At 37.3% G+C, this 19,522-nt stretch overlaps 3 protein-coding genes across 10 annotated transcripts in view; 2 read left to right on the forward strand and 1 right to left on the reverse strand.

Annotated features, from left to right (window-relative positions):
- The window catches only part of LOC138715219 (receptor-type tyrosine-protein phosphatase T-like), a 154,858-nt gene that overhangs the window by 13,121 nt on the left and 122,215 nt on the right, over positions 1-19,522 (reverse strand). The gene's annotated exons all lie outside the window — the stretch shown is intronic.
- On the forward strand, positions 760-8,121 carry LOC138715217 (platelet glycoprotein V-like). Of its 5 annotated transcripts, XM_069847894.1 has the most exons (3): positions 760-995; positions 2,820-3,085; positions 3,212-8,121. In XM_069847894.1, the coding sequence occupies exon 3, from the start codon at positions 3,253-3,255 to the stop codon at positions 4,378-4,380; it is 1,128 nt and encodes a 375-aa protein (XP_069703995.1). In that variant the 5' UTR covers positions 760-995; positions 2,820-3,085; positions 3,212-3,252; the 3' UTR covers positions 4,381-8,121. The 5 variants fall into 5 exon arrangements, with proteins under 5 accessions (XP_069703995.1, XP_069703996.1, XP_069703992.1 ...); XM_069847895.1 differs by having other exon boundaries at positions 2,820-8,121; XM_069847891.1 differs by having other exon boundaries at positions 762-995; positions 2,820-8,121.
- LOC138715221 (uncharacterized) overlaps positions 13,578-19,522 on the forward strand; it is a 30,387-nt gene continuing 24,442 nt past the window's right edge. For all 3 annotated transcript variants that reach the window (XR_011336191.1, XM_069847909.1, XM_069847910.1), the window contains exons 1-2: positions 13,578-13,714; positions 15,007-16,137. Coding sequence is in view for 2 of the 3 variants with exons in the window: in XM_069847909.1 (XP_069704010.1) it covers positions 15,007-16,137 (1,131 nt within the window). In the remaining variant the exon portion in view is untranslated. The remainder of the gene's footprint in view (positions 13,715-15,006; positions 16,138-19,522) is intronic.

A 19,522-nucleotide genomic window follows, 5' to 3' on the forward strand; every position in this document is an offset into this window, starting at 1 on the left:
GTCCCTTTAATTGGTTATTTAACGACGCTTTACCAACTTCTATGGTTATCTAGCATCTGAGTGAGATGAAGGTGATAAATGATAATGCTATCGAGATGAGTCCATGGTCCAGCGCCAAAAGTTACCCAGCATTTGCTCTTAATGGGTTGAGGAAAAATCCCGAAAGAACCTCAACCAGGTAACTTGTTCGGAATTTGAACCCAGGCCTGCTCGTTTCACGGTCAGACGTGCTAACCGTTACTCCACCGGTGGACTTTAAGCGATAATAAATAAATATGTAACTTAAAGAGTACTTGAAATTAGTGTTGGGTTGTGGCAGCGGTTTTTTGGTGACTTGTAACATTGATTTTATTGCGTGAATACTGCACATCTATGTAGCATGTAACACAGAAATCTGTGAAGACAACATATTCTTAAGGGCTGTCGAACTTCTCACTTCCCAATGCGAAGTTAGCGATCTGATAGCATAGAAATCTGTGATGTTGCCTCCAAATTTTACCTGGAACCTTCTTTCTGGAGCAGGTTTCTTGTATGGCACATGAGACACCGAGTTTAACTTCCCTTCCAAGGGAAGCCATATGCTAATAATATTTCATTGACATTAAAAACTCATTGCTCTCGGCTGGGCTTGAACCTCGGATCCAACACTCATTTTAGTGAGTTGAAGGTAAAATGTAATGTGGACAAGACGATACAGGGCATATAGTTTATTCCCTCTCATGCAGCAAAGAAGCAATGGAAATCCCTGAAATTAAAATAACGCCTAGAACGAGAGACAAGCAACTTGATGATGATGATGATAATTGAAGACAAAGGCTAGTAATAAAACCAGGAAGACTCGGTGACACAGAGCCAGGATGTGGTCCGCACTTTCCTATGAGATATATAAACTACCAACTTTGTTGTATCTCCGTGCACAGAGTAAAGGCGGTAAGTATTGCTTCTATATAAGTTCCGAATTTCGGATTTTATACGCCTATAAAATTAAATTTCAGGTGTGTTTGAACTATTTTACTTACATATCATTTAGCTGTGTATTTGTGGTAAGTATAACTTGAAAACAACTGACTAGAACATTAAGGAATCCTTTATTCTTAGTCATACATAACGTCGGTTTACAAGCAAAGTGTATTATCTTAAAAATATCATTTCTGAGAAAAAGGCGTACCATAATGTATGTGTATAAACTTAGAAGTGGAAAATTAAATATACATAAAGAGAAACAACTTACTAAAAATAATATTTTGAGAATTCAGTTGTGTCAAAAACTTCCAAACGCCTTTTTCTCAGAAGTAATACATTTGTGTATTTTTGACATAACGTGTTTTGCTTCTAATCCGACGAGTCAGGCGAAATAACAATGGCTTTCTCCAAAAGATAAGTATCTTTCTTCGGAAATTACAGATAACTACAATTTGTGATTAGAATAAAAAAATATAAACTCCTGTGCTTGCACAATACACTGCTATCGTTATTGCTGTCATGATGGATGTTGGATAAGAGAACCGAGAAGCGAGAACCTGCTGGTGAATAATCAAATCGTTATTCGAATGATAAAAGAATTCGAGAACATTTATTCGAATAAATTATACGAGAACTGATTATTCGATTCTGCGCATCACTAATCTACTTCAAAAGTGTGAATCAACATAAACTGTACAGTACTGTACACATGCCACTATTCTACAATCTGTTAACTTTAAAACTACATAGTAATGAATTAATGGTCTACCTTAGTGAAGAATACCGGTAGTGTACTATCCGTCGAGTAGGTCTATATTATACGTGAATAATAATAATAACAATAATAATAATAATAATAATAATAATAATAATAATAATAATGTAATAATGTCTAAATAAAAAAGCAAAGCATTACCATAAAATCCCCAAAGAATTCTCTCTCATCTTGAAAATTAGTCGGAAATCATCAGTCTCGAATCCATTGCGTAGGCCTAACTACTTCACTTCAGATTTACTACATTAACTTAATGAAAGGACTTTCTTATGCGTTTTTTAAGAACTTCGGGTTTTGGTATCCGTAAACGACTATCTTGGCCTTGATTTTTGCTACTTAATTACTTTGAGCATAATTGAGAGAGAAACAGACGGACAGATAATATCGAGAGAGATCAGAAGAAGAGAGAGAGAAATGGGGAAGGACAGAGTGTGTGTGTGAATCAAAAGATTTACGGTTCGATTCTCAACTCTGCCAAGGAATTTTTCCGTGGTTAGGAATTATTCCCTGGTATGTATGGCTTGGGTGTTTGTGTCGTCCTTCTGTTTAATTTCGAATTTGATAGATATAAGCGTATTAATGACATCACTTCAGGTTCACCCTATATGTATTATCGTAATCATCATGATCATTAATATTCTTGTTTAATTAAAATCATCCTTGTGCTAAGTCGGCCTGGTTGACGCAGTTGGTATAGCGCTAGCCTTCTATGCCCGAGGTTTCGGGTTCGATCCCATGCCAGGTCGATGGCATTTAACTGTGCTTAAATGCGACAGGCTCATGTCAGTAGATTTACTGGCATGTAAAAGAACTCCTGCGGGACAAAATTCCGGCACACCAGCAACGCTGATATAACCTCAGCAGTTGCGAGAGTCGTTAAATAAAACATAACATTTTTTCCTTGTGCTAAGACCTCCAAGCCATTTCTTGAACTCACTACTGGGTAACAATAAAAGTGATCAAACGATTTCAAGTGCTGTAAGACTCTTAAGATCACCAATCAATGTGACTACATTATAACAGATTTTTATTCAACAGAACGACACCCAGTGGATTTAAATAAGCTATTCGTTTGTTTCAGGAATGGAGAAATTTCTGTTCACAATGCTGGCACTCATAACTTCAGTGACTGCCTATTGTCCCAGTAATTGCCGATGCACGAAGTACACTACACAGTGTTCTCTGGCAAAGCTTTATGGGATACCTCAGAACTTACCTAGCACAACACAAAAGCTGGTGGTGAAGAGTGACAACATTACAGAGCAGGGGCGTATTTTGCGGGCTACCGGGGCTACCGGCGGTAGCCCAAGGAAATTACAAAAGAAAAAGTTTATAATATAACATAATGTAATAATTTTGTATTATTAGTTTTACCATAGTAATTAAAATTAAAGTAATTGTTAGATATATTTTGTGTAATAATAGGGTCAGCAGTAGCCCAAACCCTTTAACCAGTATACGCCACTGTTACAGAGATATCCGCAGAACTTCTGTTGTCTACTGATCCAGAGACCATGAGGACACTAGAGTTTCACTACACAAACACATGGACGGTACAAAATTCCACATTCCGTGCCATGACGCAGCTGAGTACTTTGGTGATCACCCATAACAGAATCGAGTCTTTCCCTTACAATACATTCTGGGGGCTACGCCTCCTCTACAGACTTATTCTTTCACACAACCATATCCAAACTCTCAATCCCCGAATGTTCATGGGCCTGGGGCATCTGAGTACATTAGATCTTAGCAACAACTATATTAAACAGTTGCCAAGCGAGTGGTTGAGTAGGATGAGAGACCCAAGCAGTTGTCTTCTGGAAATGACCAAGCGACAAAGGATTAATTTACTGGACTTGTTGAAAAACCGTATACAGAATATCACTACAGGAACATTCCAGGGTGGGTGCTCTTTCACCCATTTAATCTTATTAAGGAACGATCTGGGAGTTCTTCAGGAAGACATATTCACAGGATTGAGTTCACTAAAAACACTTGATCTAAGGAACAGTAAGTTTAGACTGCAAGGGTCAGGAGCATTCAACGGACTCAGTTCTTTGAAGCGTCTCACAACTGAGGGATCCACCATTAAAACTGTCAGTGGTGACTTGCTGCAAGACATGACACATGTGGAACACTTGAACCTGAGCTACTCCCAGATACGAAGTTTGGAAGTCTCCGAGAGGGAAAATAGCAAGGAGGCTGCTCAGACTGCAGTCACGATCACAGGACCATTTTACATGCAAAAATATCGGAGAGGCCTTTTCATGGATGGAAATGCTATTAAACACTTGAGAACTAATGTGTTTGTAGGACTTTCGGACCTAACTAGTCTTTACTGCTCTAACAATAAACTTTCAGTTTTGTTCCCCGGTGCATTCAAGGGACTTTCTCAACTGAAGATTCTCTTATTGTTCAGCAATGAAATACGTATTATATTTCCAGGAGCGTTTGAATATCTTTATGAGCTCCGATATCTAGATCTGTCTTACAATCGAATAAATGCTATAGCAGAAGATACATTTATAGGGCTCCAAAATCTAAGGAAATTAAAACTGACAGCCACACAATTGCATACCATACATGATGACGCCTTCAGAGGACTTGGCTTCCTCAAGAGTTTAAGTCTCGATTATAACTAAATTACTGGGATCGGCAACGGAATGTTTCTCCACCTAAGAAAACTTGATCAATTCGATATCTCAAGGAATTCTGGCCTTTTTCTTTACACAGATGATTGTAAAGACCTCCAGGTGGTGCAAAAGTTCACTACGAGTATCGTCAGAAAAGAATACTTGAATAGTACGGGAGGCTCTCTTATGCGTGACTTACTGCGGGATGAATTTGTAGAAAGACTGAATTTCAATCAAATTGAGTTAACGTTTAAGGGTCAATTCATGGACTTGCAGTTCTCCACTCTTGAAATACAATTTGGCGATATAGAAATAATCAGACGACTAACATTGATTGGATTGTCAAAATTAAAATCTTTAGTACTTTATTCATCTAAGATTCACACTATTGAAATAGGTTCTTTTAACAATTTGCAAGAGCTAACGAGTTTGAATCTTGGTTATAACAAAATAGAAGAACTGAAACCAGGTGTGTTTCAAGGGTTAATAAGCCTAAAACGTCTTAGTCTTATTAACAACAGAATTTCAGAAATTACCGAAGGAGTATTTAGCGCCTTCTGTGGAAACGAGACTACTACAAAACATATTCACAATATCTCACTGTGTTATTTATACTGCTACAGGCAGAAACATTGTAGAGAATGATTCTACTTGCAGCAAATTCTATGCTCTTATAGAGTTAGAACACTTGAAGTTGGACTCTAATAGAATTGAAACAATACATGCTCGAGCTTTTATACACAATCAGAAGCTACAAGTATTGTCTTTGCTTGATAACAGACTGCTTGGATATGAATTTAGTTTCATTCATGTTCCTTCCCTTCGAGAATTGCGCTTGAGTCATTGTAACATTGTGAAAATTACGTCTGATGCATTTAAATGTGTTCAAACTTGGAAGTCATAGACCTGAGAGTCAATGACATAACATCCATTGACGTAAAAGCTTTCAAAGAACTGAGAAATCTTAGATTCGTAAAACTTAAAGTGAATCGCTTGCAATGTGACTGTGATATGTTATACACATGGGAATGGTTTAACAGAAGAGGCGTAAAGACAGACAGTCCCAATTGCTCTGGACATCAGAATTTAATGTGGGACGACGTATTTTCCGATATGGAATGTAACTATTCTCACATACTTTATGAAATATCAGATATTTCCAAGATCTCAGTAGACAAACTGGAATTCTTTAAAGTTTATGTGGAGCCCGTAATCCTTGGTCTCATATTTCTAATCGGTATTATCGGAAATAGTTTCATCATTTTCATCTTCGCTGCGCACCCAACATGCGCACTGGGCCCAACGTGTGTATCCTGAACTTGGCACTCGGTGACTTCCTGTCGCTCGTGGTGAATCTGCTCCTGAGCTACTGGGACATACTTCACGTGAGCTGGATCTAGGCACTGCGATATGCAAGCTCTTTTTAGGTGCCAGAGACGTCTCGGTGGGCGTCACTGTGTTCTCGGTGGTAGCGATGAGCATACAAATGGCACCGGGTTGTGGCCCAATCATTTCAGAGAGACCAAGGTTTGTGCGGCTTGTTCCAGCACAAGACTATGCTCATGTACACGTTGTTGGTGTGGGGCATCGCTTCCGGATTGGCCCTGCCCACACTGTATACCGCCACCGTGGACGTGAGGTGCCTGTACGCCTCGTCCGGGGACGATTACATTCGTCGCACGTGGACCATCCAGCTGGTGTTGTATTGTGTATTGCCCTGTGCGTTATCACTCTCTTGAACGTCAGGACGGCTCGCCTGCTGAAGCAGAGCGCGAAGGAGATGCCCGGGGGGACGCAGCTCTCCGCAGCGCAGGGCAGGGAGAAAGTGGCCAACATGGTGGTGGTGCTCACCCTGGTGTTCAGCGTCAGCTATGTCCCAAATTTCTTGCTGAGGGTGTTGTTCGCGTGGGCGGTGTTGGAGCACGACTCAGACTTTACGTTCTTCGTCAGCTTCGCGTCCTTCTGCCTATTCTTTCTCAACTCTTGCTTCAACCCCATCGCCCTCCTAAGCATCAGTATACCCATCAGAGATTTATTCCTCAAGTATATCCGATGGCACCGGCTGAAGACGAAAGACACACAGGTGGTCCCAGGGGAACAAATTCCATTTCAGACGATTGACGAAATTCGCGCCCGACGTCTGGCGGCTGCTGCTGCCTGCAGACGCACTTCACGAATAGGAGAGACAGTTCAGGCTGCAGAAATATCCATACACGTTTGACAGTGTTGTGAGTACTTATTCAAAGAAGCGACAATGTGCTTCATCATGTTTATTCCACGGATTTCCAATCTCAGAATTATATTTAGGTGACTAAAATAGACAAGTTAAGTGGTGTAATTTGGCTTTATGTAGGCTTACGTTAAAAGAGACTCTTAAAATTAAAATGAATATAGAGTCAACATTTTTTGTTAAAAGTTGATTTAATCCCACAATAAAAGTCACAAAATAGTGATGCAAAAATTTCCAATCAACGAAATATCACTCTGTTTACGAAGTATACGTGCTACTGTCCTGGAATGTTTGAACATTAGAACGGCAATCAAGACATAACAAATTTCGTTTTATTTTATATGAAAACTAATCGCAAGATCTAAACTAGAATCCTTAAGCAGTTAAAACACGATAGAGTGGAAGTAGAGAACAGCGAATTTTTTTATAACAAGTTGGAACAAACGTGGCAGGCGCTCTTCTGCAGAACGAACATCGGCGAATATCGAACTTCTTCATACTAGACAAACTTCAACCGAACATAGAGTCTGTAAATGCACGACGCTAATACGTACTATATATTATAAAGGGTGGAAGTGAAATAGCCTTGGAGATTTTCAGACCAAATAGCTCATGTTTTATGTAACAAAAACTATAATATCATATTGGTGGAAAGTTAATAGTTCTTTCAGAAAAAAAAAATATATATATATATTTTTTTTTTCTCAAATGTTTAACAACCTCTTATTCGGTAACTATTGTGAGTAGGATCGTGATTTTTATTCATATCGAAAGGGAAATTAATAAAGAATAATTTATCCTTATGGCGCAGTGTGGAAGGTTTTCGTGTAAATTTAATTTTAAAACCCTCTAATTTCAAGCCACTGCACTTGCGAGTTGGTTGCAACACAGCACCAGAGAACAGCTCATCTAGCGAAACACACCGAGTTCGTTGATCCTCTACATCTGTTAGAGGCGATGTTCCCCGACTGGTGAAATTTCAAACTTAATTTTCCAATTAACCGTACATTTAATCACGAAACATAATGTAGTTTTTCTATTCATTTCAGTGTACCCTATTGTCCTTTTCAATCTCCATGGTTATATATATATAATTTCAGTAAAGATGTCTTCATATTTGCAATTGCAGATGTTACACTTTCACAAAAATGTACTACAGCTTCACGTCCACATAAAGATATCTAGAGAAAGAATTTCCCAACAAGTTTATTTGAAAATTCTTGAGACATTCTAAACTTTGACAGACTGCAATTACGCACTAAAATGATGATCGTATATTTTCACATAGAAAAATTAGTATTCACATATTAATATATAGGCCTAAACTATTTTTTGTATAAGATTAGTTTGCAAAGTAATGACATTTACACTATGTTTTTCAAGTGCATTATAACTAGTATATAACCTTCAAGTGTTAAACATTATTATACGAGTAACTATGTATATTTTACAATATTATAATATTATTTATAACTGAATGTGCAGATTGCTCTCTAGAGTGTTTCGTGCTAATAAAAAGGACGTAATCACAATTAACATATTTTATTTTATTGATATAATTTACGGACGCGCAAAATATTTGTTTCGTCTATTCTTTACCTATAAATTAAATAAATGTTAATAGTGTCTTTTAGTTTTGAGCAGACAGGAAATCTAACAAATAAAAATATACTTTTGTACGTACTTAGGTCTACACGTTGTACGATAGGCCTATAAAAAAACTTACATCGAAATATAGTATCGGTACTGTCGGGACCTTTTCTAATTGCCGAATAAAGGGAATGTTTTACACCAGTGGTCGTCAGCACTCGCTGAAATGTGCAACGGGTAAGCGGTGCCGTCCCGTGTGCACCGTCGTGCAGCAGGAAGAGGTAGAGAGCATACCCGTTAGCAGCTACGAGTGCACCATGGTGCACTGTGTTCTCTGCGGGTAAAAGACGATGGCCCCAGGGTGCTCTGCGCTGACGACCCCTGTTTTACACACTCAGTGACTCAGATACATTTATAACCATATACTCGTAATATTCTAATAAATAAATTGTAGTAACTCGGGGAGTTCTCAGAAGTCTTCGAAATGAGAAAAAACGAAAACAAATTAAATAAATAAATAAATAAATAAATAAATAAATAAATAAATAAATAAATAAACGAACGCGTGGACGGATAGATAGATAGATAGATAGATAGATAGATAGACAGACAGACAGACAGACAGACAGACAGACAGACAGACAGACAGACAGACAGACAGAGAGATAGATAGATAGATAGATAGATAGATAGATAGATAGATAGATAGATAGATAGATAGATAGATAGATAGATAGATAGATAGATAGATAGATAGATAGATAGATAGATAGATAGATAGATAGATAGATAGATAGATAGATAGATAGATAGATAGATAGATAGATAACTGTTATCTGCTGTTACTATAAAATAGTCATAGTGCAAACTTCAAGCTCGAACACAAATACAGGGTTAAGAATAATATTTTTTATTATTTAAATGGGTAGCCTATTCAATGCTACAAAACTGTATTTTTCGAAGATAAGAATTGGATCTTTTTTCCCCTGGTCTTTTATTCTTAAATCTGTTATTTAACAACGCTGTTTGTACTCTGGGGTTATCTAGCGTCGATGAAACTGATAACAGCGAGATGTGTCTGAAATTTGTCATAGAATTATATTACATTCGCCTTACAGTCAGGGGAAAGATCGGAAAAATAACCAGCAAAATAATCAGCCCAAAGCGGGTTTCAAACTCATGCTCGAACAAGTGTGTCCTGCTCGCCACCTCTAGACTACGTTGTTGGCCTTCCGAATGTATTATTTTTCACTAAAGAATCGTATTGGACTGGACAATGATAATTCTCTTTGAAGGAAACAATCTCAGAAATACCATTCGTAAACATAAAAAACTTTAGTCCTTTTTGTGTTTTCCTTAATCTTTTAAGCTCTGAAAGCGCATTTATAGATAAACAGTTAAAGGTCAGTGTATTATGTCATAAGGAAATGGTTAAGAACAGGGAAATCTGACATCAACTTGCAGGAATATTTGTTTCTTTCATTAGGAGTAGTTTCCGTTCTGTTAAGGGGTTAGGTACAGCTTACAGGAGTAAAATTTTTGGAAAAATTCAACATTTTTTTCCTCCATTATTGTATCTTGTACAGTAATGAAAATTGGTATGTGAAAAACACCCATCCTTCTGCTATATGAAAAAAATATATTTACGATTTAGAAAAATTATTTATATATATTCTTTTTTCAAAATTCAAAATGGTGGTAGTTTACTGTGCAGTAATGAAGCGTTTCCTGCATAACTCAAACTTGTTAACTTTTTCATGTTATCTCTTTTATTTTATTGCTAAAACTCATGTTTACAATATCATGCTCTTTCAACTACATTCATTAATAAATAATATATTTTTTTATTTTGTGTTAAAGAAAATACTAATATTTGACCATTTTTTAAAATGAATTTATTTTTTATCACACAATCTATCAAAGGCAGAGAAGTAATCTTGCATAAGTACACACAAAAAATTTCATCACAGAATGTTGGATAGTTTTTGAGTTATGTGGGAAAAGCTTCATCACTGCACAGTGAACTGAATTTTGAAAAAAAAATGTAAATAATTTTTTTAAATCACAAAAATATTTTTTTCATATAGCAGTATTTTACACATACTAATTTTAATTATTGTACAAGATACAGTAATGGAGGAAAAAAATGTTGAATATTTCCACAATTTTACTGCTGTAAGCTGTACTAACCCTTAACAAGAACTGTCGAAACTTGAATTCTCCAAACGTGAACAATTTCGAACAAATTGTCACTACGCGGATTTCGACAGTTTATACAGAAATTATGACTGAGAAATTGGTGTTGTAGAAGTTTTCCTCAAAGTATTTTTTCTCCCCTTTCATTGCCATTCCGTCACTACTTCATCAGTCATCACCGCAATATCTCACCTGTGAGTAGCTTATTTAAAAGCTACATAGAATAAAGAAATGTATGTACAGAGTTGGTTTTTAACTTTTCCCAGGGTCCAACGTAAAAGCAAACCCATATAAAACACTTGTTTATTATAACTTAGGCCTATGTAATTATTAATTTTACACATATTCCACAACAATAATAATGTGTGTGTCCACCATTTACCTCCCAGACAACAAGTAATCTTATGTCGGTTATCAAAGAAAGAAAAGTGTTTTCACTTTAGAGAGATCATGATAACACTCTTGATCCTCAGGAGATTTTCTTCCATAGCATACCCGAACGCCGGCTGGCGACGCACGGAGAGGGCTGGCCTAGGGACGAGGAGGGTTGTTGGCTCGAAACATGGGTACGCAGCGAACCCTAATGTATCAGCACGTTTGGGTTTTGGAATGCGCCTTGACAGAGAGTTAACTCAATAGATCGTGAAAAGTTGAAGTGCTGGGTCGTAGTGGCCCCATCCCGAAATTACATTTCATTTCATTCCATTCGATACAAATCTTTGTCACGCTATTACGAATGATTGCGTGCTGTCAAATGGTGGACACACAAATTACTAATGTGTTTATGTATGTTTGTTTTTACGTTGAACCCCTAAGCAAAGGTTATGAGGTCATGTCCAACACAGTATAGTAGGGCTATTCCACAGCATTCAGATGTAAGTTGAACAGAACAGACAGCATGTTTATTATAGTTGTCAAGAATGGCTCTTGAAGTCATGGAGGCTGATGAATGGAAGGAGTAAAACGCGCAGGAAACATCCTACTTATAAAAAAATTGAGTGTCCCACTTCATAATAAATTAAATGTAAACAACTCGCCACTCGCCGTGTTGGCTCTTCTCATGTCGATGAGGAACGAGCAATGGTGATGCGTTCAATGTGCATTGTCAACTAGAAGTCTGCACGGGCCGAAATTCTTAGGCCCGGCTCGAGCTGAACCAGATCCGAACAACCCGAGACAGACCCGAAATCCGAAGACAACAGGAGTCAGGAATAGCTGCAAGAGAGATCTCTCCAGGAGGGGCATGAGAAAGAGTAATCTCCCAGTCTACCAGGTAAAACAAATAAACAGAGCTCTGCGTCTATGACAGAGTAGAGACGAGACAAATTGCTGTTACAAAATACGAAGTCGAACTAAACAATAACTTACGATACCGATAGTCTACTTTTCTGCTAATCGTGCTTGCATTAAAGTTTTCGTATTATTTTTTAATCGATATATAATTCGCGGGATGAGGGAAATAATTTTTCGTGTTTTTAAGGCCCGAGCTCGGCCCGAACCCGAGAAGTATAAATCAACTCCGGGCCGAGCCAGGGTGTGCCTAGGCCCGCGGACTACATCCGAGTCCATGCAGATCATCGCCCACTTGGCCGTATCGCCTCTGTCCGTATGACCGGATTCCATCCAGAATTCTGGCCAAAGAATCCTGAACGGGTTTCCGTACGGTCCAAGATCGAAATATTGAAGGTGTAAATGAAATGGATGACGCGAAGCTTATTTTCTTAGTCCAAGAGATTAAAGAGCTTTACAAGTTATCAAATTAGAATTACAGCAAAGTAATACGCAAAAACAACATACTAGGGCTGGATAAAAAGTAATGGCAACAGTTCGATATTTCTGACATGGCTTTATTCACAGGGGTACAACATTTACGCACCTTCTATAATAGTCGCTCCCCTTATTTATTACCTTTTGCCAAATGTTTGGAAGGCGTCGTACACCATCAGCGCGTCCATCTTTGTTGATATTCCGTATTGACCGCCATATAGCACGGATAAGGTCCTCTCTGGTATTGTACCGGGTACCTCGCAGTGGTTCTTTCACTTTGGCGAAGAGATCGTAGTCGCATGGACTCATATCGGGTGAGTACGGTGGATGTTCCAGAATCTCCCATTGCCAGCGGCGCAAGAGGTTCTTGACAGCAGCAACGGTGTGACTCCTTGCATTATCATGAAGAATGATGGGATTCTGTACCACCAAGTGTCGTCGTTTTCTCCTGAGATCTTGACGAAGGTGGTGCTGCAACGGCACATGCTTCACGCAGTCCTGAAAACATTCTTGTGCACTACGACCTCGTGTCACTTCAATTTTGATCCAGGAACGTTGCTCTATATTTGTAAACATGGTCTTAGGGCGCTCGCACCATACCTATGAAAGTCAACGTTCTATACACTGCAGTAGATTGACAGAGTACTGTCGCCGCTGGCTGCACTAACTCATCTAACAGTCCTTGTTCATGTCCACATAGTTGGCAGCTCTCGAACGTACCATCGTCACGTGACAGCAATGTTGCCATAACTTTTTATCCAACCTATGTATTATGGGATGAGATTTGGAAAATGTTGAATCAACCAGGTATGTTCTTCATAGTTTATTTAAGTTACAGAGCTATGACGATTAATTCGGAAATGCAGACAAGTGAGCGAGTAGAGATAGAGTGGACTTGCCGTCTGTTTACATGTAAATCTGGCAGTAGGTGCGGCAACTCTAGCCCAGTCCAAGGCCGCCGTGGTCCACTCTATCTCTAGTCTAGACGCACTGTATAATAAAAATCCGAATGCACCGAACGAATTTTCCGTTAAGTGAGCGCCCATTTTTAATCTGCTTGCTATTCGTATGTAGGCCTATTGCATATTTTTATAACATTTGGAATTATTGCTCCAAATCTCAGAACTTCAATGATGTTGTAAGATCTATGGAATAAGCTACAATAAATGAAATGAAAGTTGAAAATGATAAAGACTTTCATCGTTCTTAAAAATCGAATTGAGCTGCGAACATCGAAACTAATGGTAACCATTGGACCACTGTAGACAATTTTCCAGAGAACACCGCTTAGTTATGCGCATGTTAGACTATAAAACAAAGTTTTGCATTCGGATCTTTTTCTCCACTCTATGCACGAAGGTTGCAATGGCAAAAATTGATAACCTTTGACGATAACCTAATATCGCCTAGCCAATGTGATCTTTAAAAGTCGTTTGTAAACATGGAATTTCAGTTATACAACAACTGAATATTGTGGCGAACTGACTTGGTCTCTAGTTTACATTTTACACAGCAAGATTCTCACAACCGTCAGCAAATTAATGCTGACATTCTTAAAAGGTAAGAAATATGTATTAATTAATTATTTATTAGTCGTTCTAGAACGACTCTTTTAAACCACTGACGTTTCTATCAGGCGCCTTCATGGCGTATAAATTGGATACCTTCACATTAATCATATTGAAATAGAACTTAATTTGTAAGCCCTCTACAGAAAAAGTGAGAGGGGATTTGAGAAAATCCCTATGATAATGAAATTATGATAAATAGGCCTAAATACAGTTTGCTGTTAGACTTAAGTTCGTCTAATGAAAGGGATGAATTTAAGCTTTAAATAACAGTCAAGACATAATGTACTGTTAAAAGGACAAGTAAAAAATTATTTTTGAGCCACTTCGAGATTCATCCTTCGAAGAGGTGGAAAAATTGAAATATCTTGAAGCAACAGTAGGTAACAAAAATACAAATGACATTCGGGAATCATCTAGTCTGCTGTCAAAAGATATTAAAGTTTGGATTTATAAAACATGTATATTACCGGTTGTTCTGTATAGTTATGAAACTTGGACTCTCACTTTGAGAGAGGAAAAGAGATTAAGGGTCTCTGAGAATAAGGTTCTTAGGAAAATATTTGGGGCTGAAAGAGATGAAATTACAGTAGAATGGAGAAAGTTACACAACGCAGAACTGCACGCATTGTATTCTTCACCTGACATAATTAGGGACATTAAATCCAGACGTTTGAGATGGGCAGGGCATGTAGCACGTATGGGTGAATCCAGAAATGCATATAGAGTGTTAGTTGGGAGGCGGAGGGAAAAAGACCTTTAGGGAGGCTGAGACGTAGATGGAGGATAATATTAAAATGGATTTGAGGGAGATGGGATATGATAATAGAGAGTGGATTAATCTTGCACAGGACAGGGACCGACGACGGGCTTATGTGAGGGCGGCAATGATCCTGCGGGTTCCTTAAAAGACATAAGTAAGCAAGTAAAATAATAGTAGCCTACTAAGTTTGCCTTGTCCGTTCAACCGATCTATTTTGATGCGTAAGAATGTGTGTACGGAAAACTGTTTGTGATATGCTTCTCGGAATTGTTGCTACTGTAGGGATAGCTAATCGTATCTGTACTTAATTTATTTGTAATACTGCAATGGTACGGCCGTAATATAACTTCTCAGCATAATTTTATTCTCTGCTACTCTCATTTCACTATAGCCAAACCACAATCTCAGACAGTCTAACATTCTCTTCGGTATAAAAGGATCGTTAAGTTAAAAAAAAAAATCTAAACCGGTTTATCTACTTGTCGAGCTATCTATATACTGAGGAGTGTTTTATGTTTCAGATGACAGATATAATAGACGCGCAGAACCTCGGAGCAGTACCTCCTCCTATCCAGATCCTGATTTTACAGCTATTTTCTCTAGCATTTCAGCAGTTGAAAAACGTATCATTAGAGCACAAAGGCGGTATACAAGACTGGAGAGAAGGACAATGTGGTCAAGGGGATATGATTCTGAGCCTCTTGAACGAAACACAAGATCAAATACAAATGTTAATTAACATTAGCAGCAGTAGTGGAACACTAGCGGAAAGTAGATTATCGGAGCAAGAGCTATTATTGAAAAGTAAGTTGCAAGAGCAAGACAATAGACTCAACCAATTTCTTCAAACTAAGTTCCAGAAACAGGGAGACAAGATGGAATTCCTCGAAATGAAACTTGATACTCTGTTGTTAAGAGACATAAAAGGTCAGGACAATTTAATAGAACTTCTTAGTTCTAAATTGAAACAGCAGGATATCTTACTGCAGGAAAAGTTTCAAGAGCACCATAACAAGTATGACGCAGTGCTTCAATCTATTATGCAGCAACATGATACAAATTTAAATTCATCGCTTGAAAATTTATCCAAATGGAATTCGCAGCTAGAAATCGCATTTCAGGTACAAGAAAAGAAATTGGAAACTCTGCTTCAATCAAAGATACAACAACAAGATAAGAAATTCAATACACTGCTTCAAGATACAATACAAGATGATATGACCTCGTTGATTCAAGCAATAGAGCAACAAGGTAACCAAATGAATGCATTGCTTCAAGCTACAACCGAACAAGATGATAATATGGATACAATGCTTCAGACAACGAAACAACAAGATAAGAAACTGGATTCCTTACTCCAGGCTACAACCCAGCAACACGATAAGGTTAATTCTGTGCTTGAATCAATTAAACAAGAACAAGATAAGAAATTTAATTCGCTGCTTGAGTCCATGATAGAACACGTAGATAAGAAATTTGATCGCTTGCTTCAAACAACAACTGACCGACAAAAAGAGACTTTGGAATCGTTTCTCAAAACTGTAGTTGAACAACAAGAAAAGACAGTGGAATTTATCGAAGAGAGAACTACGACACTTCAGGAGAAGTTGGAAAATTGTAGCACACGGCATCATAGCAGCGAGAAGAGCCAGGTAAGAGTAATCTAGTATTATTCTTATTATATTATTCAGAAACACTTTGCAAGAACTCCACTTCCATGCTCACCTACATGGCGTATATAGGAGATACATTTACCTTATTATTATTATTATTATTATTATTATTATTATTATTATTATTATTATTATTATTATTATTATTATATAACTTAATTTCCTCTGTATTTTAGACCAGTAATTACGTAATAACAGAGCGTTCTGTTCGGTTCCCGGTTGGGACCACCCTCACCAGACATTCTTGCGTTCATGAATCGATAACCCAGACATATGCCGCGTCATACTAAGCTCAAGGTCAGAGAAGACACGTGTTAAATTGTATTACAGGTCAGCTAATTTCCAACCTGCAATGTGATGTTCATAACTCTCTTTTAAAGTGCAAGTGTTCAAGTGCATGTGTGTTTTTATCAAAGTTGATGGTAGCCCAGTACGGTATTTATTGATGTCACCCCACAAGTTTACATCAGAACACACAATTTTCAAGTATGAACTCAGATATCGTATAATATAAGAAGAGAAACTGCAAGCATTACGAAAATATAATTTTGGCGTGTGAATAACAATTTCATCATAAGATGTCGCAAATGTATGAATGCAGACGGACAACACTTTGAACAATTTACATATCATAGGTTGGTACTCATTATGGAATGGAAATACGATTGTATACATGTCATTAACCAAACTTACACGAGTGACTAAAAGCACACGGGAGGTTACGAATCGATAATGACTCAGTCTACTTCGGCCATGCAAGCATGACTGATGCGCGTTCCTGGCCAGGAACCGATCTGAATGCTCTGTCTTTGCCTCAATAGTGCAATGATTTGTCGATGCCAGTGACTTACTATCGTAAAGCTCTGAATGAGCTAAGTTACTTCTTATTAAACAACGTTTTTTGTACTTTGCATAGATCAAATGTTTAATAACGTAACAATGGTAGAATGACTGGAATCAGACGTCATAAATCTTCAATCCAGTCGTGAGTACCCAAGAAATAAAGACTATCGGAGGATCGTACAACAATCTGAAGGAAAAACGAACCTCTGGTCTTTACGAGATCGCAAATGAATAATAATAATAACAATAATAATAATAATAATAATAATAATAATAATAATAATAATAATAATAGCTACAAGTGAATTGACTTTTTTTACGAATATAATAATATATAATAGTATCAGTAAACCGAGCGAGTTGGCTCAGACGGTAACGTTTGAGATTCGCGTTCGGAAGGTCCCGGGTTCAAATCCCGTGCCCAACCATCTGACTCGAGTTTTTCATGGTTTACCTCAGTCACAAAGGCAAATACCGGATTGGAAATTTACATGCCATGATTCATCACAGACTCAGTCATCAATATCATAAACATTAATAAAAATCTAAAAGTCAGTTACATGAACACAAGCAATCTGTAACACACGACAATAGAAACAGGAACTCAACACAGTACAAAAAAAAAAGCTTACTGGTATACTCAAAGAACCTAAACACACTATATGACCAGAGATGTTAAAGCGTGTATAAATAAACTTTACAAAAAATAGTATCAATAAGTGATGCATATAAACAAGAAGTATTATTATTATTATTATTATTATTATTATTATTATTATTATTATTATTGTGGCTTGGCGATGGCAGTAGTGGAATACCATAAGCCAGAGAGTAGGGGTAATCTATTTCAAGACTACAGTTTTCTTTTCTTTGCTAATGGCAAGTCCTTGACCTTTCTTTCGTCATTCACACATGAAGCCAGTTCTGTATAATAGATTCATTTGTTGACAGAGCCGTTGCTCAGGGTGCACTATAGGAGGCTGATCGAGACTAAAGGTTTATTTATTTATTTTTTATTAATTTTTTAACTAACGGCGGGTACTTTACCGTTCGTCATTCACTCATATGAAGTCATTTCTGTAGACCAGTAGTATTCAATCTTTTCTGCTAGCATACCCCCAAAACATAATTTTGTTACATTTGTATCCCCAAACTGCATTGAAATTATGAATAAGAAATAACAAAAGAATATGCCCGGTAGTTCAGTTAGTACAGCAGCTGACTGCGGAATGGAAGGTCCGTGGTTCGATCCCGGGTGGTGACGGGATTTTCTCGTTGCCAAATTTCCAGAACGGTCCCGAGGTTCACTCAACCTCCTATCAAATTGAGTACCAGGTCTTTCCTGAGGGTAAAAGGCGGTCGGAAAGTGGTGCCCACCACACCACCTCATTCTAGTGCCGAGGTCAAGAAAGCATGTGGCTCTACCTCCATGCCCCCAAGTGCCTTCATGGCATGTGAAGGGACTACCTTTACCTTTTACAATAGTAATATGCGTTACAAGAGCGGTATGTTGAAGTTTTCATGTTCGAGGAAAAGTTTGAAAAAGCGAAACGTAGTTATTTTGTGCGAAGATCGTTTACAGTATTACATACCTGAAAGAAGAATTTCTAATTAGTTGCAATGAAATCTCCATCTTGGTTTCTGTTCAATGACGGCAAATTTGCAAAACATAAATATCTATCTTCAACATTGTTGCTTTAAAATGTTTTCTGTGTTTACTATACTCCAGCAGGCCGTGATATACGTCTGTCTTCCCCCCCCCCCCCCCCAGTCTATAAATGCGAACTTAAAACAGACGGTAAGGTTATGTAACTTGTTGATTTTTTCACGGCTTCCTTAATGTTACTTGCATCACAAATGCAGTAACTTTAGTGGAGTTGTAGTTTACTTAATTTTTGCAAATATTTAAAAACAATAATTAACAGTGCAATTTAGGTGAAATTGCAGTGGTAAGTTTCCAATTTATAATTATTACTAAATTGAACGTCTCTAAAAATAATATGTTAAAAGCCTAAAGCAGTAAAATGAATATGTCACTTAAGCGGTAAGAAGAGGGAAATTGTTATGTGTTAGGTTGGGAATACTGAATGTGGAATTTTATACTTTCCGCGGATTGGTTTTGTGCGGAAACCAAGTAAATACGCACGATCTCGCACAAAAGAATATGATTGATGTTGCATGTAAATAAATGGTTATTATTGTACAGATAGAAGTAAAGTTATTGATATAATAATAATAATAATAATAATAATAATAATAATAATAATAATAATAATAATAATGAATAATGTAAAATTATATAAAATAATAATAATAATAATAATAATAATAATAATAATAATAATAATAATAATCCGTGGTGCTACAACCCATGAAGAGCCCAGACCTAGTTATTTAAGCAAAAAAAAAAAAAGAAAAAAAAAAGTCAAGAGTTGATATTGTAAAAGAAAATACGTAAACTTCAATAATTAGTATAGTAAAATAAATTTGTCAGCATAAGTTTTCGGTGGGATGCAACTTG

The sequence above is a fragment of the Periplaneta americana genome, chromosome 15, assembly GCF_040183065.1.
Source record: "Periplaneta americana isolate PAMFEO1 chromosome 15, P.americana_PAMFEO1_priV1, whole genome shotgun sequence".
In the NCBI taxonomy this organism is placed as follows: domain Eukaryota; kingdom Metazoa; phylum Arthropoda; class Insecta; order Blattodea; family Blattidae; genus Periplaneta; species Periplaneta americana.

Bases quoted from the DNA above. Each gene is read 5' to 3' on its own strand.
- LOC138715217 (XM_069847894.1), top strand. From the start codon at position 3,253: ATGAGGACACTAGAGTTTCACTACACAAACACATGGACGGTACAAAAT.